The sequence below is a fragment of the Rhinoderma darwinii genome, chromosome 3, assembly GCF_050947455.1.
Source record: "Rhinoderma darwinii isolate aRhiDar2 chromosome 3, aRhiDar2.hap1, whole genome shotgun sequence".
In the NCBI taxonomy this organism is placed as follows: Eukaryota; Metazoa; Chordata; class Amphibia; order Anura; family Rhinodermatidae; genus Rhinoderma; species Rhinoderma darwinii.
The window spans coordinates 183,634,122-183,661,531 of NC_134689.1; the positions used below are offsets into that span (position 1 = coordinate 183,634,122).

The 27,410-nt window shown below is 40.7% G+C and overlaps 2 protein-coding genes across 3 annotated transcripts in view; both read right to left on the reverse strand.

Moving 5' to 3' along the window:
* Positions 1 to 3,506, reverse strand: part of LOC142750400 (cortactin-binding protein 2-like) — a 46,216-nt gene extending 42,710 nt beyond the window's left edge. Inside the window, exon 1 of the mRNA XM_075859403.1 lies at positions 3,407 to 3,506. Coding sequence (XP_075715518.1) covers positions 3,407 to 3,506 — 100 coding nt within the window. The remainder of the gene's footprint in view (positions 1 to 3,406) is intronic.
* A 755-nt stretch (positions 3,507 to 4,261) lies between these two features.
* The window catches only part of CTTNBP2 (cortactin binding protein 2), a 160,603-nt gene continuing 137,454 nt past the window's right edge, over positions 4,262 to 27,410 (reverse strand). For both annotated transcript variants that reach the window (XM_075857131.1, XM_075857130.1), the window contains exons 20-23: positions 12,212 to 12,269; positions 8,648 to 8,780; positions 7,747 to 7,845; positions 4,262 to 5,166 (exon numbers count right to left, since the gene is read on the reverse strand). In XM_075857131.1, coding sequence (XP_075713246.1) covers positions 4,999 to 5,166; positions 7,747 to 7,845; positions 8,648 to 8,780; positions 12,212 to 12,269 — 458 coding nt within the window. In that variant the 3' untranslated portion in view covers positions 4,262 to 4,998. The remainder of the gene's footprint in view (positions 5,167 to 7,746; positions 7,846 to 8,647; positions 8,781 to 12,211; positions 12,270 to 27,410) is intronic.

The following is a 27,410-nucleotide window of genomic DNA, read 5'->3' on the forward strand; positions in this document are numbered from 1 at the left end:
CCGATGAGTTACGTTTTCTGCTTCATCGAATGGATGGACATTGACGTGTCAGGCCAGAGAACAAACACTGTGCAACCATTGATGGAAGAATACAAGCTGGTGGCGGCAGCGTTATGGTCTGGGGAATTTTTTCATGGCATTCTCAGTGCTCACTCATCCATGTGGAAGGCACTCTGAACTGATTTGTGTATGAATCCATCGTTGCAGATCACGTCCACCCATACATATGGTTTGTCTTTCCCTGGGGGGATGGAATCTTCCAGGAAGACAATGAGTCACTTCACAGGGCTAGAAATGTCCGACAGTGGTTGGAAGAGCACAACCAAGACTTCCAAGTACTTCACTGACCCCCTAATTCGCCAGACTTGAACCCAATTTAGCATCTGTGGGACCACCTCGATCGTCTTGTTCGCTCTATGGATCCTCCTCCATGCACCCTCCAGCAAATGTGGGATGCACTGAAGTCAGCATGGCTCCAGAGACGTGAGACAACATACCAGCACATCACGCCCAGCCCGTCTAGATGCTGTCCGTGCTGCACATGGTGGTACGACTGTGTAAGTTTAGATAGCCTGTTCAAACTGTTGCTTATACTGACCCACAGCGGAAATCAACCGTACCAACTGTAGTTAACAGGACCAAATAGCATCCTAAGTATTGCCTGGACTCATTGATTCACTCGTACATGACCCCACTTGTATCACACATTCATGAACCGCCCCTCCCTGAAATAATAGCACAATTCCCATTTTGACAAGAAGATATATCTGCCCTTCTACCCAGCATCACTATGTGTAGTCGTCAGGTTTCCAAAATGTAAAAAAAAAATATCTGCCCATTTACAGTCTATAATTAGATAAAACGGAATATAAGAATTAACCGGGTTCAACCATTGCTCTGATGAGGTGAGATCTCTGGTTTCCATGCCATAATAACTTTCTGTGCACAAACCAAGGTATACAAAAAACAAACCAGGGAGGACGTAATCCTAAGAAAATCAAATTGGTAATTCATACACAGGACAATTACAGACCAGAAGGGAGTTAGTCTAGGAACCAGTCTACATGCAGAAATGTATCCTGTTCAGCCTGCCACAGAAAAGATAAAATGTTTAATCTGGCAGGACTATAATAAACCCTGTGTAAAAATGTGTATTGTATCAGAGCATTGGGGGCACTAAAAGAGTCTAGTACATCTTCCCAGTCTCCTGTGGAATGATCAGGGATTTCCGCCATCCATCTACCAAGAGCTTTATCAAAGGGTTTAGTTCAAAGGACTGTAAGAGGGAGTAAAGACAAGAGCTTTATCCAAATCAGGTGTGTGGCACACATCTTCTAGTTTAGAGCTAGTTATTAATACCTTTAGAAAGTGGTGAATTAAGTGTACCATGTGCCCTGGGCTGTTGACACAACTTGGGCCGCCTCCTTCCCCCTCACACGCAATTCAATCCCCCCAACCCGCTGACACTGTACCCATCAGTGCCACGGACCTGACGGATACAGGTAGCTGCTCTGTATTCAGGATATAAAGCAGTTGGATCTCAAAATGTAAAAACATTTTTTAATAAGTATTTAGAAAGGTTGCACCAAACACACGATTGCTTCTGCCGCTTAGTTTTAGCGATTGGTGGGAGTCTGCGAGCGAGTTTTTTGGGACTTATGGAAACAGTGTAGCTCAGCAAGCTACGCTGTTTTCGTACCTCCTAACCATGTAATCCGGATGTGGCCAGGAGGCAGCGAGAGCAAAAACAGGTGGATATGTCATACATTTCCCTTATGGGAAAACTGAGGGTTGTATGGGGGATTATATTGCAAAGGGAGGTGAGGTTACATAGTTTGTACGGTTGAAAAAAGACACATGTCCATCAAGTTCAACCAAGGGATGGGAAAGAGGTTGTCTCACTGACTGCGTGGGGCTCTATAGGGAGGTCTGAGTGTCTGATTCTGACATCTCTGTGGGGGGGATAGCCCCCCCCATAGAGCCCGCCACTCAGACCCCCCTATAGAGCCCCAGAAGTTAGTCGCTCAAAGCCCCCTATAGAGCCCCCAGCAGTCAGACAATTTGACTTCCCCTTGCAATATTTTAGTAACTAGTGAGGGCTCTATGGGAAGGGGGGTCATACTGAATGGGGGGTCTAACCATCTAAGTGAATCCAGAGGACTCTATGAAGGGGGGAATAATCCCCCCATCCCCATAGAGCCCTCAGTATTTCAGTATTTATTATACAGCAGGGGGGGGGGTGAGCGTGTAACTGACTGCTGAGTGTCTATGGGGGGGAAATTATTATATCCGTCCGTCATTAAGAGGTTAATTGAAGTTTGTTTATTGTCTGTTTTTTTCCCCTTTGTTTTGAGTATAGTCCAAGGCTAGGAGTTTACTTATAAAAAACGGCATCAGTACGTTTTTCATTGGTCTGCGCGCACGAAGTCGCGGGCTACAGATAGTATACATTTAAAAATACACCCCCATACCTTATACACAGTATACAGCAACCCCAGACTTAAAGGCTATGTTCATAACTTAGGCTTCGTTCACATCTGCTTCAGGGTCCCGTTCTGACGTTTTGTCTGAGCTTTCCGTCAGAATGGAGCATTATTAGCTGGATCCCGTCTGTCAGAGACACGCAGAACCAGCTCTCAGCTGAGCCGTCAGAGTACGATACAGCTTCTATGTATCCAATATACATAGAAGCGGTCCCGTAAATGTTTTATGCTTTTATAAAAGTCAATTTGAAAATGGCTAAAAAAACCTCATATATATATATATATATATATCAAAGGTCTGACAGTCCTCACATACACTACACAACTTCCCAGATATCACATACAGCTTTCCTGATCTCACATAAACTACACATTACCCTACAACTACTACACAGTCCCGAGACCATACATACACTGCACAGCACTCCACAGACATGACACAGTCCCCCAGACCCCACGTACATAACAGCACCCCACAGACATAACACGGTCCCCCAGAACTTTACGTAAACTACACAGCAACTCAAGCACACTACACAGCCCTCCCCCAAATCTTAAACTCTATAGAGCACCCCACATCTCCCATATACCACTTACTTACTACACATAAAAATTCCCTCTCCTATTATAGGGTTCACACTACCCCTGCCATGTACACATACATTATGCAGAAATGTTCCCACACATTACACCCCCCCCCCCCCCACACACACACACACACACTTGTCATAAGGGTTTAAATAACTTTTTTTTTTTGTCACGGGAGAGCAATGTTTTAAACATAGACATCCATGCTTACTGATATCTCAGGAGAATAATCATACTAAGCAGGTAGGAGAAAGGCAGAGGGCACCCAGATGACTGCTTCACACATAACCTAGTTCCGGTTACAAACTCTTGCCATAGAGTGAGTTATTTCATACCTGAAACAGCAACCCTGTGCTTCCTTCTTAGCCTAAGTATGCTGTTGAGACATTGATCATTATAGTAGTAACCATAATGTAACGTGGACATTGCACTCATTACGTCATACTAATAAAATTTTAAAAAAGTTGATACTTTGTGTATTTGTTTTTGATTAGCAATTTACTCATATTCATAAAGGAATAATAAGTGGTGATGCCTGCCTCTGACAGACTGCTATGTATGCACATATACAAAGCAGTCAGTCAGTCCCCGCAGAGAGGGGGCGCTCCCCTAATGAACACAATACTCATAACTAGGAGTCCGCTATATTCTTTCATCGCTAGTGTTACCCAAACAGCACAAAAATGTTTGCGCTTTTTGGATAATAGGGTTATGGACCTTATATAGGGCAGCATATTCAGCTGATAGATTCACCTTAATTATTGTTTCTATATTGTGCAAGGACGAAAGGGGCAGGGACAAGGGTGATGATTCTATGCAGAATAAGTTGTAATGCCTCTCGCTTACCATCACATTATAATATGCCCCTGCTGATTTCCATAACCTACTTGTTAAATTGCACAGATTGGTAGTCTTCACTGCAGCCGAGGCAGCCACAATAAGCATCTACAAGAGAAAAAACGGCCTTTGGGTAAATTCCGGCTTTCAAAAAGTCTTCTGAATACCCTCACCACCATTTTGACAGAAGGATTTTTGTTTACATGGTTCATCTGTTGCGATCAATTAACTATTCTGCATGTGAAAACGAGACAGAATGGAACAATTTATTTGCACTGTATGATTCAGTACAAATTGATCCATAATTATTTATAATTACATAAATAAATAATAATTTGGAACACAAACACTACTAGACAAGAGATATTTTATTGCAATAAGGACTCTTTTTCTACAGGAGTAATGAAGCAACAATGTAAACAGAGCAAGCAAAAACACAAAAACAGCAATATATGTTTTACACAAGATGCAAAGTGTAATCTTTAGGCTAATTAAAATAAACAGTCAACGTTTTGTCTATGGCTTGTGTAAAAAGGTGCATTAATCAAATCAGTGGGTCTAGTTATTGCCACGCTGCATTGGGCTTGCGAGTACAGAAAGTGAATATTAAAAATAGCTATATATGGAAATGTAGATTCCATGTGAACCAGGACTGTGAATAATACAAAACAGGAATCATAGTGTCCTGCATGTGGTCTACCGTAATACCTATGTCATAAACACTTTATACATTTGACAAAACAATCCTTTTGTTCATTTCTTAAAAAGTAATTTTAACAACAGTAATGAGTTTGTAAAACAGCCAAGTTTCCCAACACTTGAATATGCCACTGAAACAACTCACACCAACACACTATATACATATAAAGTATCTGTGGCCCCATTTACAATCTATAATACAGGGAAGTTTTTAAAATGTACATGAATCCTATAACTTTATACAAGAAATAGTTATTCTGCTACAGCTAGGCAAGCCTTCAATAAATTACAATCAAGCAATATATTTTAGGTAGCTTTCACACTTCAAGGGTTAAATACATGATAGGTACACATGTCTATTAGCCAGCTTGTTGTGCAAGGTCCAGAATTCCTATTTCGAGTCTTTAGAAATGGCTATTTGCCTTGTATTACTGCTGCTTCTTCTGTTACTTCTTGGTATAGGGAGCAATGATTTGACTCTTGAATTGCCAGGTTCTAGTTTTGGCTTCTGGTCACTGTATTCTGACATCGTATTGTTGCTGAAAGGACAAGTTCCATTCTGTGGAAAGAAAGTGGTTTGACAGTTTAGTTTTCATGGAAGGAAACACATTACACTCTCTTGATTTATAATTGCGACTGTTGAGGGTCAACCCACTTAAAGGGGTTCTCCGCAATCCTTACTTGTTAGAAGGATCCCTCGACAATAAAATCATCACAAAGTGCCCCTCTGCTGGGACCCTCTGCAATCAGCTGTAATCCGTGGGGAAACCTAGCAGTACGTGTTCAATCCCCTGCAGCGCCACCACAGAGGAAATTATTCATTGCATAGTGCACATTCATATTAATGGGTTGTGTGTGTAATGTAGGACAGTAGAAGTACTCCAGAGAGAGGACCTGTCCTGTCTCCACTCTGGGCATAAGATTAGCCCCTCTATTACCTCAGAATTCCCTAATACGATTTATGAATATGGGTGTTTCAAGCTGGACAACCCCTTTAAGGTATGCAACCATGGAATTGCAACACGTGCTATATCCCCAAAGTAAGTAATGCGCTGTGTTTTCATCAGATCACCTGCAGCATTTAATATTGCTGTAGTACTGATTTCTTAATTTTGGAGCAGCTCACTACCATGAAACAAACAATAAATTTGAGATTTTATCAGATGTTAGTAGAAGTACTAATTATTTGTACAACTATTTTAACGATTTACTGGCAAAAGACACCGTAACGTACAAATGTAAAGAGTTATATTACAAATGGTATACTGTACTATAAAAGACAGGAAAGCGATAGAGTTATTCCCATCAGGTTGAATAGATATTATATTCTACACCAGACTTATCCTATCATACTTGCGAATATCATTTGTGCCCTAATCATTTGTAATAAATAAAGGTTATCAATGATTTAACCCATTAGTGACCACCAATATGGCTTTTCACGGCGGTCACTAATAGATTTCCTGTCAGGTTTACACTGACAGGCAATAATACTTTGGTATATGAAGTATACCAAAGCATTATATCAGCGAACGGAAGATCGCATAGTAAAGTCCCCTAGTGGGACTAATAAAATAAGTAATAAATGTGAAATAAAAATTACAGTAAAATAAATAAATCCATTTTTTCCCATAAAAAGTGGTTTTATTTAGTAAAAGTGTAAAAAATAAATAAAACTACACATATATGGTATTTCCGCAACCGTAATGACCCAAACAATAAACTTAATTTAGAATTTAAACCGCAAGGTGAACACAGTAAAAAAAACGCAAAAAAACAATGGCGAAATTGCTATTTTTTTCCATTGTCCCCCAAAAAAGGTCATAATGAAAGTTAATCAATAAGTCCCACGTACCCAAAACAGTACAAAAAAAACAAGCCCTCATATAACTACATTAACGGAAAAATAAAAAAATTACGGCTCTTGGAAAGCGACGATGCAAAAAGAAATAATTTTAGTTCAAAAGAGTTTTTTTTGTGCAAAAGTGGTAAAACATAACTTAACTATACATATGTGGTATCGTCGTAATCGTACCGACCCATAGAATAAAGGTAAAAGTGTTATTTATGCCGCACAGTGAGCGGCTTCAATTTAAACCCCATAGAACAATGGCAAAATTTCAGGTTTTTTTTTTATTCCCCCCAGAAAAAAAAGTTTATAAAAAAGTTACTCTAAAAATGCTATCTACCCCAAAATGGTGTCATTAAAAAGTACAACTAATCCCACAAAAAACAAGTCCTCATATAGCTGTGTCGACGAAAGAATAAAAAAGTTATAGTTCTTTGAATGAGACTATAGAAAAACGAAAAAAATTGCTTCGTCATTAGGGACTAAAATAGGCTGGTCACTAAGGGGTTGATGTAATTTGTATAGATATTGCAGACAGATCTCTTGGGGTCCACACAGCATGCTGTGCTTACACCGTTTCCGTTGCTGTATTTAGAACATGCGTGTGACAGACCTCTATAGAATTCAATAGTCACCATCAGGGGCATAAAGGGCCCCACACCACCTAGGTTACAGCAACATAACTTTTTTTAGCAATTCAGAGCCAGATAGTATTGTCATTTAGCACTTCTTTTGCACAAAAGAATACCCATATAGAAGTGCTAAGGAACAGAAAGTCACCTCTGTTCCTGCACCGGATTGATGCCACCCCGCCCCGCCTCTGGACCCCCTGGCAGTTGGTATGGTTGTAATTATGACTTTGTGTGGCATATAGCACCAAAAAAATACAGCACCTCATCCTTGCTGCCAGTTAATGGCAAAATGCGTGAACAGCATGCTGTAGTTGTGGCATTTTGAGCCTATGGACTTTAATGGACAAAAATGCATAGTTGAAAAAATCTTATGCTGCCCGAGGACCAGGCAGGATAAAGGATGTGTATCACAGAACCTGTGTCTATACAAATGCAAATAATCTTTTGATGAAATGTATTTCAAACTGTATACTTCCCAGTTTTAATTTTTAACATAAATCATTTATAAACTTGTGAGCATTGCTAGGATTAAAAAAATAAAAAAAAGCAGATAAACAAAGCTTTCAGTGATATTTCTAATCACTTAAGACTCCATTCCCGGGTTTGTCCAAAAAATGGATGAATAAATAGCAGTGTGACTGCAATATGTGTTACTTACTTTATATGGCTTTTGATAGAACTGTTTGTTAACTATTGTTGAACTCTGGTCATTTGAAGGGCTTTTAAAAATCACCAGACAGTTATCCAGGTCTGCAATCTGTAGGGATAAAAGCTGATGGTAATACAATATCATGTCATGTACAGATTTGTCCATATTATTGCATATAGCATTGTACAAAATAGAAAACATTATGTGTTTGTTTTTTGCGTCCTTTCTGAAAATTAGAGAAAAAAAGTGTAAATAAAGGGTTTGTATGAGATTTAAAGAGGCTCTGTCACCAGATTATAACTTGACTATCTTCTACATAATCTGATCGGCGCTGTAATGTAGATAACAGCAGTGGTTTTTATTTTGAAAAACGATCATTTATCGATTTATGCTAATGAGTTCCTCAATGGACAACTGGGCGTGTTTTTACTTTTTACCAACTGGGTGTTGTACAGAGCAGTGTATGACGCTGACCAATCAGTGACCAATCAGCCTCATACACTTCTCATTGTTCCAGCCCAGCTTCTTTCACTGCACAATCACACTGTGTTGTGGATCATGCTGGGCTGGAACAATGAGAAATGCAGGACGCTGATTGATCACGGATTGGTCAGCCTCATACACTCCTCTGTTCAACACCCAGTTGGTAAAAAGTTAAAAAAACGCTCAGTTTTCCATTGAGAAACTCATTAGCATAAATCTAAACTAGCTCATAACTTGCTCAAAAATGATCGTTTTTCAAAATAAAAACCACTGCTGTTATCTAAATTACAGCGCCGATCAGATTATGTAGAAGATAGTCAAGTGATAATCTGGTGACAGAGCCTCTTTAAAGAAGCAGTGCCACTCTTGTCTATGGGCTGTGTCTGGTAATTTAGCTCCTTAAAAATGTCTGCTTTCTATTCTTTACCTTGGTAATGTCTGGTTCTGACTTGCTGGAACACATTGAGTGCAATTCTTTCATAAGATCAGTCTCATCATCAGAACTGGTTGACAGTCTCTGGTCCATGTGGAGAGATCTAGGATGATCACCAACAAGAGATCTGTGGAAGTCATAAATCAGTATTAAAAACAATTATATATAACTGCCCACTTCAAAACAAATATAGCATATTGTAATGTCCATTTTAGCATTATGTTTCTTTTTTTAAAAATGAGGATACATTCTAGAATTCTGGTTCCATTTTCAATTTAGTACTAGCTGTTACAGGGGTTCAGAGATGAGGCAGTAAGGAGATAAGGTAAAGAAGACAAACGAAAATAAGGTAAAGAAGATAGAGACTAAATAAGGTGTATATAAGAAAGTGTTATTTTTAATTCAAAATCTATTGCGCTCCTTTTTTAAAAAATAGAGAGCTCCATTAAAGCGTACCTAACTTCAGGTGACTTTTCAAAATAATGTTACATGTGTGTACACGAGGAATAATACTATTTCTGGCCATTATAAGACTTGTACATGGCATTTGTCTTAACGTTTTCCCCTCTGAGGAATCTCTCTCTAAGGCCGGGTATACACGGGCGGGTGCGTTTTGCGCACGCAAAAAACGCGGCGTTTTGCGTGTGCAAAAGGCACTTAACAGCTCCGTGTGTCATCCCCGTATGATGTGCGGCTGCGTGATCATTATGACACTCCGTTTGGTGCTTTTCTGTTTACATTCATTATTTGACAGCTGTTGCGCGAATCACGCGTGTCACACAGAAGTGCTTCCGTGTGGCATGCATGATTTTCACACACCCATTGACTTCAATGGGTGCGTGATGCGTGAACAACGCACAAATATAGCACGTCGTGAGTTTTTCGCAGCGGACTCACGCTGCGCAAAAATCACGGACTGTCTGCACTGGCCCATAGACTAACATAGGTCCGTACGACACGCGTGAACATCACGCGCGTTGCACGGACGTATATCACGCTCGTATAAACGAGCCCTAATTCTGTTTTTTTCTGAGATAGTTGGTGGAGACTAACTGCTATCATGTCTGTCATGCACTTCACACAGAAAAGGAGATCCATGCTCTACTATCTCTATCTATTACATATACAGTGGAAGTTTACATACACCTTAGAGAAATTCATTAAAACGAAGTTTTAAGAATGTGAAATGTCAAAATAATACTAGAGACTATGATTTATTTCAGCTTTTCTTTCTTTCATGACATTTCCAGTGGCTCAGAAGTTTACACACACCAAGTTGAATGTACCTTGGAAAATTACAGAAAACTATGTCATGGCTTTAGAAGCTTCTGATAGGCTAATTCACATCATTTGAGTTAATTGGATATATACCCGTGGCAGTATTTTAGGGCCTACCTACAAGGCCTACTTGCCTCTTTGCTTGAAGTCATGGGAGAACAAAAGAAGTCAGCCAAGACATCAACAAAATAAATGGTTGACCTCCACAAGTCTGGTATATCCTTAGGAGAAATTTCCAAATGTTAATTTGTCAAATAATAATATGCAAGTTTAATCACTATTGGGCCACGCAGAAATAATTCCAATCAGGAAGGAGACGTGTTCGGTATTCTAGAGATGAAGACACTCTGGTGCGAAAAAAAATAAAAAAAATCCAAGAACAGCAGCAAACGAACTTGTGAAGATGTTGAGGAAAGATACAAAAGTATCTATATCAACTGCAAAATGTGTCCTATATCCACATGACCTGAAAGGCCACTTAGCAAGGAAGAAGACACTACTCCAAAACCGCCATAAAAAGCTAGGTTACAGGTCATGTAGAAGCGTTGCGACCCTCATGTTGCTGCAACCGTGACGCAATAAACCAAGTTTGAATTTATTGCAACCAGTGGGTTGCAATGTTGCCACATTGACTTTCATTACCTGCAATGCATGGCACGGTGACACAGCAATCTTTGGTCATACAACCTGCGTCTCGGCCAAAGTCGCAGTGCAGCCCTAGCCTAAATGTCAGGAAATGTGAAAAACTGAGTTTTAATTAATGTGGCCAAGGAGTATGCAAATTTGGAACTTCAACTGTATATAGAAGCTGCAGCAGCGTAGAGGACATACTGCAATAGTAATGAGCAGTGTAGCAGAGAATCCAGCACCGGGGTGACATATAACTCTGTCTGTGTCTCTCTCTCGCTCTCTCTGCTCCCTCCTCCTGTTCCACCTGCCCTGTCTGTCCAAAAACTTCTATGGGAATCAGCGTGTCTGTTTCCCTCTCTTTTCCTGATCCCCGCTCAACTCTCCATAGACTTCTATCCGCAGGCTGTGAAGAGACACACCCCACTTCCTGCCTTCTCTGCTCTGTAACTAGGCATGTATTTTGCTTGACAGCAGATTACTAGAAGGCAGATACCTAGTTTAAGTAACGGCACACAGAATTTCCATGGATAAAACAATTTCACTTTAACAGTAAGTAAATTACATTGTTTACCTGATGTATTACCTATTAGGTTAGCATAAGTTGTATGACAAGTTAGTGTCCATTTAACAGATTTAGACAAAATAATTTTTTTTACTAAATAAATGAAAATAAATAAATAAATCATGAAACAATGAAAATTCTACATGATGGACCATATAGTGTGCAGAAATGTACTGGAAGTTATTAAAAAGCCCTTCCGGCAAAAATGTTTTGGGCCCCTCAGTTTGTAATTGAGGGGGCATAAACAATACCGTGGTTAGAAAACTCAGTGATGGCTTTAGCTTATATTTTCAGCCACCATTTTGGGCCTCCGTTCAGTCACGTAATCCACGATCTGAATAACCAAATCCTACAGTAATCTGCCGTTCAGACTGAAAGTCGGGTTCTCTATTAAATCCCATGATAGCCTTGAGATCACGCCCTTTAGGATTAGCAAAGTGGGCGTGGTCTGCCAGGATATGTAATTTATTAAATATTTATTAACTGGAGTAAAGAGAAATGGTGCAAATTAATTTCATGGCAGGCGCAGACATTTTTTCTTGCCTGTCAGAGTTCAAATTGCACCAAATTAATTAAGAGGTGCGCTCCTTTTGACACTAGAAACTTTAATATTACTATTTTTATAGAACTGTTAAAATCTATGAAAGTGTGACGGGTCACACAATTGTGTGTACAGGGTAAGACTGGCCCACCAGAGTACCAGAGTATCCTTCAAAATGTTCAGACTCAAACTCAATAAAAGACCCAAAGGTGCAGCAGACAATAAATTTATTTGGAGCCAATCACTTGCACTATGGTCCATTTCTTGATTGACAAATAACATATTAAAACGTACTGATGATACATCCTGTGTGTGCGATAAAAACAACAGAGTTCAAAATGTAAGTTAAAATAGGCATGCACGTGTATTATATAGATGAATGTATGAAGATAATATTTCCTCTGGTGGGCTCAAGGAACACCAGTCTGACACTATTTGTCTTCAAGACATACTGGTTACCTTCACCCACATAATTGTTTTTTTTTGGTTTTTTTAAACAGACTTCTAGGTAATGAAGAAAAAAACACAACAATTAAACTGGTCATACTTTTTTTTGTTCCGTGAAGAATTACTTCCATTCTCCATCTCATTCCTTGATAAGTCACCTGCATTGAAACAGTAACTTAAATTAATGGCCGCATTCTCGATTCATTCTAAATGTTATTATTTAAACCATTTCATTAGGATGTCATAGAGCAGGATGTTACCTGCTGTTACAATGGTAGGTATAAAGTCCACCCCATTAGAGGGATGCAGACCTCTAAACCAGCAGATGTTTTTCATAAATAATGCACCATGTAAAAAATTAAAGACAGAGGGCCAGAATAACAATTGGGGATGCTAAATTCATATATGTTATTTCATATGTTAATTCATATGTTAAATTCATATTCATCCTTCGATGTTCTGCTTTATCCAGAATAACATCTACTTCCATGTTACTATGGTGCACAGTTTCGAATCAGACATATATCCTATTGAAGCTCCCTGAGAGAGCCCATGAAAAAGCAGCTTATATTGTTAAGCCCTATATTTGTTGTATAATTTACAAAAACATCTGTGTTACAATTTATGTACATAAAATGTAACCCCTTAATGACCGCCATATGCCTTATCATGGCGGTCATTAAGGGTACTTATGCCATAGCTTCCTTTTCACTGGTTCTGTCATAAGCCCGGGATGGGTGTTCCGTTTCAGCTAGAATGGGTGCCAGACTGTCTAATGACAGCAGTGCTCCTGCTCTAACAATCAGGATCAGAGTTACCTCCGTTCCCACCTGCTTAACCCATTAGATGCATGGTCAATAGTGACTGTGGAATCTAAGTGGCTTCAGAGGGAGACGGCACTGTAACCCCAGTGGCACCCCCATGATGCAATTGCAGGGTACCAATAATTTCCATGACCCTCGGAGGCCTTTACAAAAGTTTCCCAGGTCTGCCAGAGGCAGGGCTTAATACAATGCCTGACAGTTTTACACTAATATGCATAATACACTGCAGTACAGAAGTATTGAAGTAAATTAATAAAATAAATCAGACAATCGCATAATTAAGTCCTATTGTGGGACTAAAAAAAAAAAAAAGTAAAAAAAAAGATCAATAAAGTTCATAAAAAAAATAAAAAGACCAGAGTAAAACAAATTAAAAAAACATGTTGCCCCTACAAAATGTTTTGTTATGAAAAAAAAGCTACACAAAATTGGTATTACTACGTCCGTAACGACCCCAACTACACTGTGTGCACAATTATTAGGCAAGTTGTATTTTCGAGGATTCATTTTATTATTGAATAACTACAGTGCTGTTGGTCAATCCAAAATGTTAATAAACCTCAAACCTGAATATTTAAGAAAGTGAAAGTGAGGTTTTGGCTTTCTTACGAGAATATCTATGTATGCATAATTGTTGGGCAACTATTAGGCGGGATTCACACGACCGGGTCGTTCCCGAGCCCGAGTGTCGGCCGGTAAAATCGGCCATTTTGCCCGGCCGGTTTGCATAAAGTTATGCATCCGTGCCGGGCCGGGCAGATCCGGACAGTGACATCAGCGGCAGCTCCTGAAGGGGAATCCCCATGTGTTCGGGGATTCCGCTTCAGGAGTTTCCCCTGATGTCACTGCCCAGATATGGACAGGGACATCAAGCGCTCTGTCCAGGAGCGGAATCCCCGAAAACACGGGGATTCCGCTCCTTCAAGGAGCTAAAGTGCGGCTAGCACATAGCAGAGTGGGGAGATACCTCCCTGCTCTGCTATAGTGGCGTCGCTGCAGTAGTAGCAGCCGCAGCAGCAGCTGCTGCTACTAGCGGCGCCATCGAAGGTGTTGCCGGGCCAGGGTGCTTTTAACAAGCAGGGGAAGGGAGCCAGCGCAGCGCTCCCTCCACCTGCTGTACACCCCGGCCCTGCAACACAGTGTACAGCGATGCCATTCGTCAGAATGGCATCAACTCCTCCTCCTCACATGCACTCTGCGCTGTGAGGAGGAGGAGATAGAGCGCAAGCGCCGGGAAACCCGGCCATCACTCGGAACACATTCCGGTGATGGCCGTGTATTACCCGGCCCCATAGACTTCTATGGGAGCCGGGCGGCCGGGTGCCCGGGCAAAGATAGAGCATGTCCTATTTTTTGACGGCCGGATTTTCCGGCCGTCAAAAAATCGGTCGTGTGAATAGCCCCATTAGGGGTCTATCATTCCTAATGCAGCCGGGTGCCGGCCGATTTATGAACGGCCGGCACCCGGCCGGGAAACCCTGCCGTGTGAATGAGGCCTTAGTGTGCAGAATTATTATGTAACTAAATGAAAAAGGAACCTTTTTCTATCTCACTATTTTCATCTGTTAACTCCTTAATACCGAAGGTATTTTAACCCCATAATGACCAAGCCAGATTTGTCAAATCTGGTATGTCTGAATTTATCAGAAAATAACTCTGCAATAGTTTTGCATATCCAAGTAATTCTGACATTGTTTTTTCATCACATGTTGTACTTTATTTTAGTGGTAAAAGTAAAATTATTTTAAAAAAAACAAAAATTGTTGAAATTTAGTAAAATTTTAAATTTTTCCCTATTTCGAACTGCAATATGTCACATATGTAAATACATACGGTACTATTTTTTTTTTTTATAAAATATATATTTCCATCTATTTACTCAATTTTTGGCAGGAGCCTGGACCGCAGAAAGAACGGCCATGTCTTATTACGGCCGTGTTCTGCAGTCCAGGCTCATCGGAAATAATGGACGTGGCCATGTGCCGCCCCGAAAATCACAGCCGTGCACATGGCTACGGTCGTGTGCATGAGGCCTTCAAAATTTATAAAATTATTATTAAATTTGTAAATACGTTTTGTTTTCCTGCACCAAGCCAGGTTTTCAGAGGCTCATAGGTGTCAGAATGATGGAAACCACCACCTCATTTTGAAAACTACACCCCTTAAAGAGGCTCTGTCACCAGATTTTGCAACCCCTATCTGCTATTGCAGCAGATCGGCTCTGCAATGCAGATTACAGTAACGCTTTTATTTTTAAAAAACGAGCATTTTTGGCCAAGTTATGACCATTTTTGTATTTATGCAAATGAGTATTGCAAAAGTCCAACTGGGCGTGTTTAAAGTAAAAGTCCAACTGGGCGTGTATTATGTGTGTTACATCTGGGCGTGTTTACTTCTTTTACTAGCTGGGCGTTCTGACGAGAAGTATCATCCACTTCTCTTCAGAACGCCCAGCTTCTGGCAGTGCAGACACACAGCGTGTTCTCGAGAGATCACGCTGTGACGTCACTCACTTCCTGCCCCAGGTCCTGCATCGTGTCGGACGAGCGAGGACACATCGGCACGAGAGGCTACAGTTGATTCTGCAGCAGCATCGGCGTTTGCAGGTAAGTCGATGTAGCTACTTACCTGCAAACGCTGATGCTGCTGCAGAATCAACTGTAGCCTCTGGTGCCGATGTGGCCGACACGCTGCAGGACCTGGGGCAGGAAGTGAGTGACGTCACAGCGTGATCTCTCGAGAACACGCTGTGTGTCTGCACTGCCAGAAGCTGGGCGTTCTGAAGAGAAGTGGATGATGCTGATTCGTCAGAACACCCAGCTAGTAAAAGAAGTAAACACGCCCAGATGTAACACACATAATACACGCCCAGTTGGACTTTTACTGTAAACACGCCCAGTTGTACTTTTGCAAGCCTCATTTGCATAAATACAAAAATGGTCATAACTTGGCCAAAAATGCTGGTTTTTTAAAAATAAAAACGTTACTGTAATCTACATTGCAGCGCCTATCTGCTGCAATAGCAGATAGGGGTTGCAAAATCTGGTGACAGAGCCTCTTTAAGGTATTTATTAAGGGGTGTTTTAAGTATTTTGAGGCCACAGTTATTTTAATAATTCATGCAAAGCAGGCGTAAAAAATTATAATACCATTTTTTTTTCACAAATGTGTAATTTTAAAGACAGATTTCTTTGTAAAGCGAACATGAGAATGAAGAAAAGCACCCCAAAATTCATCACCCTGTTTCTCCTGTTATCAAAAATACCTTTATTGTGGCCCTAATGCACTGCCTGGACACACGGCAGGGCCCAAAAAGGAAGGGAGCACTTGGAGGCTTTCAGAACACATATTTTGCCCCCATTGTGGCCTCAATCTGCTTACTAGACGTGTGGCTGGGCCAAAAAGAGAGGGAGCACGCTTTGGCTTTCAGGGAACAATTGAATACATTCTAGGCCCAATATCATGAATTTAGAGGTATTGTACTGCCTGAACAAAAAACAAAAACACCCAGAAATGACCCCATTTTAAAAACTAGACCCCTAAAGGTATTCATCTAGTAGTGTAGTGACCATGCTGACCAACATTTTTTTTAAAGGAATATAATGGGTATTATTTCAGGCACTATGGGTATATAATGTTTTCTTCAAATTCTTATTACATTTCCACATGAAATAGGGGAGACATGTGGTAAAAGGTTATATTGTTAGAAATATGCCACATTAATAAATTTGTGCGGCATACAAAGGAGAAGTGAAGCCGTGTATTCATAACGAATGCATGTCACTATAGACGCATTTGCCTGTACATATGACTATGTCTTGCTAAATAGGCAGTTGTCCCGCATCTGTGCCATTATTATGTCATTGTGGACAGAATTCTGTTCTAATATAAAATCGGTCAGAGAGGAAAAGATAAATTGTACTGGAGTTACATAGTTACATAGTTAGTACGGCTGAAAAAAGACACATGTCAATCAAGTTCAACCAAGGGACGGGAAAAGGGAAGGAAAAATTTCTATACATAGGAGCTAATATTTTTTTGTTCTAGGAAATGATCTAACCCTTTTTTAAAGCCATCTACTGTCCCTGCTGTGACCAGCTCCTGCGGTAGGCTATTCCATAGATTCACAGTTCTCACGGTAAAGAAGCCTTGTCGCCTCTGCAGCTTGAACCTTTTTTTCTCCAGACGGTAGGAGTGCCCCCTTGTTTTTTGAGGGGGTTTTACAAGGAACAGGATTTCACCATATTTTTTGTATGTGCCATTAATATATTTATATAAGTTAATCATGTCCCCCCTTAGTCGTCTTTTTTCAAGGCTAAATAGGTTTAATTCTTTCAATCTTTCCTCATAACTTAAATTCTCCATGCCCCTAATTAGCTTCGTTGCTCTTCTTTGTATTTTTTCCAACTCCAGGGCATCCTTTCTATGAACTGGAGCCCAGAACTGAACTGCATATTCTAGATGAGGCCTCACTAATGCTTTGTAAAGTGGTAATATTATATCCCTGTCTCGTGAGTCCATGCCTCTTTTAATACACGATAATATCCTGCTGGCCTTTGAAGCAGCTGATTGACACTGCATGCTGTTATTGAGTTTATGATTTACAAGTACACCCAGATCCTTCTCAACAAGTGAATCCGCCAGTGTAGCTCCCCCTAGGACATATGATGCATGCAGGTTGTTGGTACCCAGATGCATAACTTTACATTTATCTACATTAAACTTCATCTGCCAAGTGGACGCCCAAACACTTAGTTTGTTTAAATCTGCCTGCAATTCATGAACATCTTCCATAGACTGAACTATATTACATAGCTTGGTGTCATCTGCAAAAATAGAAATAGTGCTATTAATCCCATCCTCTATATCATTAATAAATAAGTTGAATAATAGTGGTCCCAGCACTGAACCCTGGGGTACACCACTTATAACTGGGGACCATTCAGAGTAGGAATCATTGACCACAACCCTCTGGATACGGTCCTTGAGCCAATTCTCAATCCAATTACAAACTATATTTTCTAAACCTATAGTCCTTAATTTACCCATTAGGCGTCTATGGGGGACAGTGTCAAATGCCTTTGCAAAGTCCAAAAACACTAAATCCACAGCGGCCCCTCTGTCTAGACTTCTACTCACCTCTTCATAAAAACAGATTAGGTTAGTTTGACAACTTCTGTCCTTAGTAAAACCGTGCTGGCTGTCACTTATAATGCTATTTATTATCACATAATCCTGTATATAGTCCCTCAATAGCCCCTCAAACATTTTCTCCACGATGGATGTTAAGCTTACTGGTCTATAATTACCCGGGGAAGACCTAGAGCCCTTTTTGAAAATAGGCACCACATTTTAGCTGCGCCAGTCCCTTGGCACTATACCAGTCACTAGAGATTCTCTGAATATTATGAAAAGGGGGACAGAAATAACTGAACTAAGCTCTTTAAGAATTCTAGGGTGTAACCCATCTGGTCCCGGGGCCTTGTGCACATTTATTTTATTTAATTTAGCTTGGACCATATCTACATTCATCCAATTCAGTATATCAACTGATATATTACCAGCACTGGCAGCGGCTACATCAGCTGCTCTTTCTTCTGTTGTATATACAGAGCTAAAGAACCCATTTAGTAACTCTGCCTTCTCTTAATCCCCTGTGATCAACTCCCCATTACCATTATCTAGGGGTCCTACATGTTCAGACCTTGGCTTTTTAGCATTTATATACTTGAAGAATTTTTTGGGATTTGTTTTACTATCCTTGGCCACCTGCCTTTCATTTTGTATTTTTGCTAATTTTGTTACCTTTTTACAGATTTTATTAAGCTCTTTATATTTTACAAAGGCTGCAGATGTACCCTCAGATTTGTATTTTTTAAATGCCCTTTTTTTGTCGTGTACTGCCCCTTTCACAGAAGGTGTAAGCCATGTGGGGTTTAATTTGAGTCGTTTATACTTATTACCTATAGGAATAAATTTTGCACTATAATAACTCAAAGTAGATTTGAAAATCTCCCATTTATCATTTTTTCCATTATTTGACATTAGTTCTTCCCAGTCCATATCCTGAATTGCAGCCCAAATCCTGGGGAAATTGGCTTTCTTAAAAATAAATGTTTTTGCCCTCCCAGCCTGCGTTTGTTTTTTACAGTATAGGTAAAATGTAACTATATTATGATCACTGTTACCGAGGTTTTCACGAACATTGACATTCCCAACAAGATCTGCATTATTAGAAATGACCAGATCCAACAGAGCTTCACCTCTAGTCGGGTCTTCCACAAACTGGCCCATAAAAATTTCCTGCAACAGGTTGAGGAAATGTCTCCCCTTTGCAGTTGAAGCCGAACCATGACACCAATTAATATCCCGGAAATTAAAATCTCCCATTATCACTACAGTACCCGCCTGTGCAGCCCGCTCCATCTGTTTATATAGCTGAACTTCCATCTCCTCAGTTATATTGGGGGGTCTATAGATTACACCAAAAGTAATTTTTTCAGTGTTTACCTCCCTTTCTAGTTCCACCCACAAGGTTTCAACCTCCTCACCGTATTCACCCACTATTGTCTCTTTCACACTCGCCTTCATATCATTTCTCACATACAGACATACACCACCGCCTTTCCTATTTGTCCTGTCTTTCCGAAAAAGTGTAAAACCCTGTAGATTTGTGAAGTCATGTGAAGAGTCCAGCCATGTTTCAGCAACACCAACTATATCTATATTTTCTTCCAGTATCAAGGCCTCCAGCTCCCCCATTTTGCTTGCTAGACTTCTGGCATTTGTGAACATACACTTTAACTTTCCTGTCAGTTTTTCACTTTTATTATCAGAAATGTGATTTGACATTAATCGGGCCTTTTTATTTACACTGATGTTTTGTAACGAAAGGATCTCCTTATCTTGTTGTCTAGTCCTCTCCCCACATTCTGTTTCTCCCCCCACCAATATAGTCTGACCCCTCTCTAACCTGGCTACCCCTTTTTTTTCTACATTGACCTCCCTCCTCAGCCCTAGTTTAAATACTCCGCCACCCCAGCTAGAATTCTCTCCCCCAGCACAGCGGACCCCCATCCATTTAGGTGCAAATCATCTGCAGAATACAGTTTGTACCCCAATTTAAAGTCAGCCCAGTGCTCTAGGAACCCAAATCCTTCTCCTCTACACCAAGACTTCAGCCATGCATTTAACTCCCTGAGCTCCCGCTGTCTTTCCTGTGATGCGCATGGCACAGGCAGTATTCCTGAGAATACTACTTTGGAGGTCCTTCCCTTCAGCTTGTAGCCTAGTTCTTTAAAATTATTCTTAAGGCTCCTCCACCTACAATTTATCCTGTCGTTGGTACCGACATGGACCACGACAGCTGGATCATCACCAGCCCCTCCCAGCAATTTGTCCACCCGTTCCACCACATGCCGAACTCTGGCACCAGGGAGACAGCAAACCATTCGGTTGAGGTGGTCTTGGCGACAAATTATTCTATCCATCTTCCCGATTATAGAATCCCCTATGACTAGCAATTGTCTTGGCTTACCTGCATTACCAGTGACGGTCAATATCTTCAAAAAAATGGAGTAAAATGTATCCAACTATGTGGCAAACTCGAGTCTGTTCACAAGATAGAAGAACACCTGTAGGGCTGTCATGACAAGGTTTTTTTTTTTCAGTGACTGGTTGTACAACGTCTCTTTAGTTCCATTAATCGCTATATGAGGGACGAACGTGCCAAGTGACGCGGTACACCATAACAGGCTCCTGCCCGGCAAGGTAGGAACCACTATGTGCACAAAACAACCAATCGGTTAAAGTATATATAAAGGTGCAGTGTCCAAAACCATCTATAGGAACAGTAAAGGATAATCCCCAAAATGATGTCAGTATTTCCAGAAGAATTGTCGGATGTACTACGTCCAGTAAAAACCCAAACAAAACTGTAACAAAGCCCATGGTGTATTGATGAGGAACAGCTCACTTATTAGAGATCCTCCAAAAAAAAAATATATCATGCCCATATCACGGTACAGAAATAGGAATACAACAGCTGTATGTGGCAGGACATAGTCATAAGAAAAAGGAAACACATCCTCAATTTATTCTTGCAATCATTGCTAAAATGCATGACCCACTAATTCAGGGGTGGAATGGGCCGCACGTGTTGGATTTATCTACTAATAAGTGCAATGCCCAATTTAATTTTTTTATTTCAAGAACACATGTGGGGGTCCATGTTCTGAATAGGCAGATGTGGGCTCCTGCACAATATACTGTATTAATTTGTGAGTAATCATGTCCAGGATTTAATTGTCCAAGACTTATATAATAGAAATGAATTTGGGAATGATCAAGTCCTGGATTTAATTGTCCTAGAATTGTATAAAAAAAAACTCATAAAAAGGAGTAAAATTCGTTTTACAGTCTGAAAAAAATACACTTTACTACCTCCCCATGAAAATCCCTCCCTCCATTCGAAAGCCCAGAAACGAAACAAAAAATATGAATAAATGAAATGGACTCCCTAAAATTAATCCCCCCCCCACGCTTTTTGGTGTTCCCTAAATGATACATAAAATTAATAATTAGAAACGGTGAGATAGGCCTCAAAACAGGGGAAGTTGAACAGCCCTGGATTTGAAGGGCACATGGGGCAGTAAAACGGGGTATCCCTCCTCCTTCCATGTTTACTGCACACCAAGCATCTCTTTTGGGGGTATTGCATATTCTCAGTGGCAGGGACCAGGTGAAGGAAGTGGCGCTGAGTGGGCCTTTTGACATCCTCGGACTCTAAGGATTCTCCAGGTGCGGAGGAGTCAAACAGGAGATGCTCTATAATTTTCTCCTGATATTGGAGGAAACGGAGCGTTCCCTGGGTCTTATAGAGCACATACCTATTATAAGTAGCCATCTGTATGAAGTAGATCACTACCTTTTTATACCAGGCCCTAGTTTTGCGTTTGATCATGGTAAGGTTGTAGGACCTGGTCAGATACATCGACTCCCCCCATTAACTTATTGTAGTCCACTACACAGACCGGTTTCCACCTATCAGAGGTAGCGTCCCTCTCTCTCACTGCCACTGTGGTGTCCTCATGCACGGTGGTCAGCATGTACACCTCCTTTTTGTCACTCCACTTGACAGCAAGCAACTGGTCACTGGCAAATGAGAGTGAAGCACCCCTTTCTAAATCGCCTGGACACCAGTTGTTGAGGGAGACCTGCTCTATTTTTACGCACTGTCCCACAGACCCCTGTATTAGCAGAATGGAGGGACTTCTACAGGGGGACACTGGTGTAGAAGATGTCCGTGTACACATGGTACCCTTTCTGTAGGAATGGCACCATGAGTTCCCAGATGATTTTCCCACTAATGCCAATATACTCTGGGCATCCTGGGGGATTAAGGTGGCGGTCCCTGCCCTCATAAATGTAAAAGCCACAGGTGTAGCCAGTTGTGCTCTCACACCCCTTATAAAGCTACACACTGTATCAAGCTCTTTAGGAGGGCGAAACGATAGACTGCCCTTAACCCCTTCCTGACATTTGCCGTATGGATACGTCATGGAAAGCTAGTGCTTCCCGCATTTTGCCGTATCAATACGCCAAATGCATGGCAACGGCTCAGAAGCTGAACTGGTGCCATCATCGCCGGATGTCAGCGGTATCTTACAGCTGACATCCGGCTGTAATGGCTGGGATCGAAATTAGCTTCGATCCCCGCCATTAACCCTTTAAATGCAGCGTTCAAATGCGATCGCTGCATTTAAGGTGTTTGCAGCTCATTGGAACGCCGGCAATGAAACTACTGGGGTTCCGGTGGCTGCAATGGCTACCGGAGCCCTAATACTGGCCTCCCGGTCTGACTATGTACGGAAGCCGTTCAGGACCCGCCCAGAGGCGGAGCCTGAACGGCTTCCGTAGCCGCCAGCAAGATGGCGCCAGCTCAGGAGCTGAGCAGGTGTCATCAGCGGTGGATGTCAACTGTATGTTACAGCTGATATCCTCCTGTAACGGCAGGAACCAGAGCTAGATCCGATCCCTGCCAATAACCCCTTCGATGCAGAGATCCAAAGCGGCATCTTAGCGGTTGTTAGCAGATCGCCAGCCCTCACGGGCAATCAGGACTGGCGACAGCTGCTATGGCAAAAAGTTTCAAGCAATAAAATAAAATACAATCGCTCTGTTCCCTTATCAAGTCCTTTATTATTGAAAAAAATAATAAACCATACGTATTTGCTATCGCCACGACCGTAACGACCTGAGATATAAAAATATTATATTATTTATTGCACGCGGTGAACAGTTTAAAAAAAAACTGTTAAAAACTATACCAGAATTTCTGTTTTTTGGTCGCTTTGCCCTACAAATATTGGAATAAAAAGTGATCAAAAAGTCGCACGTATCCAACAATGGTATCTATAAAAAACTATAGCTCGTCTCGCAAAAAAAAGCCCTCATACAGCTCCGTCGACGAAAAAGTTAAAAAGTTATGGTTCTCACAACTTGGCGACAGAAAAAAAATACATTCTTTTTACAAAAGTAATTTTATTGTGCAAAACGTTGTAAAACATAAAAAAGTGCTATAAATTAGGTATCGCTGGAATTGGACTGACGTCCAGAATAAAGTTAACATGTGATTTATAACGCAGGGTGAACGCTGTATAAAAAAACCTAAAATAAACTATGCCAGAATTGCGTTTTATTGGTTACTTGGCCTCCCAAAAAAATAGGATAAAAAGTGATCAAAAAGTCGCAATGGTACCAATAACAACTACAGCTTGTCCCGCAAAAAAACAGCCCTCATACAACTACAAAAGCCAAATAGCGCTCTTTCCCTTCTAAGCCCTGCCGAGTGTCCAAACAGCCGCTCATGACCACATGTGGGGTATTGTTTAACTCGGGAGACATTGCGTTACAAATTTTGCTTGAGCTTTTTCTCATTCAGTCCTTGTGGAAATGAGAAAATATTAGCTAAACCCACATTTTCTTTGAAAAAATGTAGATTTTCATTTTCAGGGCCTACTTCCAATAATTTCTGCAAAAAACCTGTGGGGTCAAAATGCTCACTATACTCCTAGATAATTTCCTCAATGGGTGTAGTTTCCAAAATGGGGTCACTTGTGGGAGTTTCCACTGTTTTGTCCCCTCAGGGGCTTTGCAAATGTGATATGGCCTCCGCAAACCATTCCTGCTAAATTTGAGCTCCAAAAGCCAAATGGCGCTCTTTCCCTTCTAAGCCCTGCCTTGTGTCCAAACAGCCATTTGTGACCACATGTAGGGTATTGTTTTACTTGGGAGAAATTGCTTTACAAATTTTGTGGTGCTTTTTCTCCTTTAGTCCTTGTGGAAATGAGAAAAAAAAAAATCGCTAAACCTACATTTTCTTTGAAAAAATTTAGATTTTAATTTTCACGGCCTAATTCCAATAATTTCGGTAAAAAACCTGTGCGGTCAAAATGCTCACTATACCCCTAGATAATTTCCTTGAGGTGTGTAGTTTCCCAAATGGGGTCACTTTTGGGGAATTTCCACTGTTTTGGTACCGCAAGAGCCCTTCAAACCGGACATGGTGCCTAAAAATAAGGCCCCAAAATCCACTAGGTGCTCCTTTGCCTCTGAGGCCGGTGCTTCAGTCCAGTAGCACGCTAGGGCTACATGTGGGATATTTCCTAAAACTGCAGAACCTGGGCAATAAATACTGAGTTGCATTTCTCTGGTAAAACTTTCTGTGTTACAAAAAAAAAAATGTATTCAAAATTTATTTCTGCAAAAAAATATGAAATTTGTAAATGTCACCTCCACTTTTCTTTAATTCCTGTGAAACGTCTAAAGGGTTAAGAAACTTTCTAAATGCGGTTTTGAATACTTTGAGGGGTGAAGTTTTTAAAATGGGGTGACTTTTTGGGGGTTTCTAATATATAAGGCCATCAAAGCCACTTCACAGCTGAACTGGCCCCTGTAAAAACAGCCTTTTGAAATTTTCTTGGAAATGTGAGAAATTTCTGCTAAAGTATAAAGCCTTGTAACGTCCTAGAAAAAAAAAAGGATGTTCAAAAAACTATGCCAATCTAAAGTAGACATATGGGGGATGTTAATTAGCAACAATTTTGTGTGGTATAACTGCCTGTCTTACAAGCAGATACATTTAAAATGAGAAAAATGCAAATTATTGCAATTTTTCGCAAAATTTTGGTGTTTTTCACAATTAAATACTGAACGTATCGAGCAAATTTTGGCAGTAACATAAAGTCCAATGTGTTATGAGAAAACAAACAAACAAACAAACAATTCCAGAATCGCTTGAATAGGTAAAAGCATTCCGAAGTTATTACCACATAAAGTGAAACATGTCAGATTTGAAAAATGAGGCTCTGTCAGGAAGGTCAAAAGTGGCCAAAGAGGGAAGGGGTTAAAGCTCGTCTACCGGTTGTTTTTGGCCTGGGATGTACAAGTTTAAAAATTACTGAGATAGTAGGGAGATAAGGGGTCTCAACTTGTTGAGGTAATCATAGCCTGGGTCACTTCTTGGGGGGATTTGTGAATTATCTGAGAAATGCATGAAACTCATTATAGTCTCTTAGCGCATTCGGGCCATGACGGCAGCAAAAACAGGGGTGCTGTGGATAGCTTTGGTAGCCCAGGAGGGGCGGATGAAAGGCTTTTTTTACTAACCCCATATTTAGGGCAATTCACACAAAAATTTTAATCTCAGAGACAGTTGTGGGGATCCATCCTCTGACATAGTATTGGATTTTGGGTCACAAATTGCCTGCCATACCCTGCTCCTGATACTTCAACCGGTGACAGCCCGGGGGGTCCAGCCCGGGGGGTCCAGTGGCAGAACTTGTGTCACTTTCTGAGCTAAATTCTGCTTCTGAGGCAGTGTCTGTATCGCTGCCTGAACTGCTGGAGTACAGCAAGGCGTACGCCTGCTCTGCAGAGAACATTCTGCGATTACTGCAATTCATTTAAATTGTATTTAAAAAAATGTTTATAGACTTTTTTTTATATATACATATATACCACTAACAGAAAAATGAAAAAAAAAATTACGGTAAACCGCAGCTAGTAACCGCTATTAAAACAGCGAAATATGCAAAAAATAAATAAAATAAAAAAAAAAGATTACAGAGCTCACTGGTAATTACCGGTAATCTTGGGGGAGATTACGGGTAATCTGGGGGTGATTACGGGTAATCTGCAAACACTGGTAAATATTTGATGTATTTCACAGTATAGTACAGCACAAGTTTTGTACGAAGTATCTCTCTCTCCTTCACAAATCAACTACAGTGAGAGGAGGAAGGGAAACAGCACAAGTCCTGTGCTGTATTTTGTAAATATAGGACTATGGTCACTGTGATAGGTTCATCACAGTGACCATATGATCAGGGACCAATTATAATGGTCCCTGATCAGTTTCTATTTACAGACATAATATTTGCCTTTCACTGACAGCCCATGTGCGCGCCATGTTCTTTTTTTACCCGGAGGTTGGAGGAACACGATCGCTGGCAACGGGGGCCTAAAAAGTAGGTTGTTTTTTTTTCTCCTCTCACCAAACATACATAATGAGGAGATAAAAAAATCCATTTACACTGCTGCATGCACTGTAACGGCGATCGTCGGTATTCATTGAATACCGGCAATCGCATGTCTTGGGACCACAAACAGCGGTCACTGCTTTAAACCCTCAGCTAGCTCCGGTAGCTGAGAGCAGGGAGCTAACCCTCCTCACGGCGGTGCTACTTTATTCCGAAGCAATGCCGTAAAAAGCCAATTGCATCGGAATAAAGCCCATTAGTGGCCGCTGTAAAAACACTTATGGGCGGTCACTAATAGGTTAAACCTTAATGACCAAGCAATTTAAGTTTTTCCATCGTCGCATTTAAAGAGCTATAACTTTTTTATTTTTCCGTCGACATAGCTGTATAAGGACTTTTTTTTTTTGCGGGTCAAGTTGTATTTTTTAATTGTACCATTTTGGGGTACATATAATTTATTGATTACGTTTTTATTGACTTTTTTGGTTTGGTAGTGTAAAAAAAAACCCCCGGAAATTTCACCATTCTTCTTTGTGTCTTAAATTTATGCTGTTTACCAAGTGGTATAAATAACAGAACTTTATTCAGTGGGTTGTTGCGATTGCTGCAATACCATATTTATATAGGTTTCTTATGATTTACTACTTTTACACAGTAAAAACTTTTTCATTTCAAAATGTGTCGCCATATTTTAGGAGTCGTAGCTTTTTTTATTTTTCTGCCGATGCAGCTGTATGAGTGCTTTTTTTGGGGGTTTTCATTAATTGTTAGCTATACTCATCAACTGTAAAGATCTGTAAGGCACTACGTCTGTGGATACTCCCAGGATTAATCAATCGACACCTGAGGCCAGACCTCTTAGACTGACACCTGCTCCCACCAATCAGGGTGGCAGGCTCAGGAGTGGGAGAGCCTATCGCGGCCTGGTCAGTCG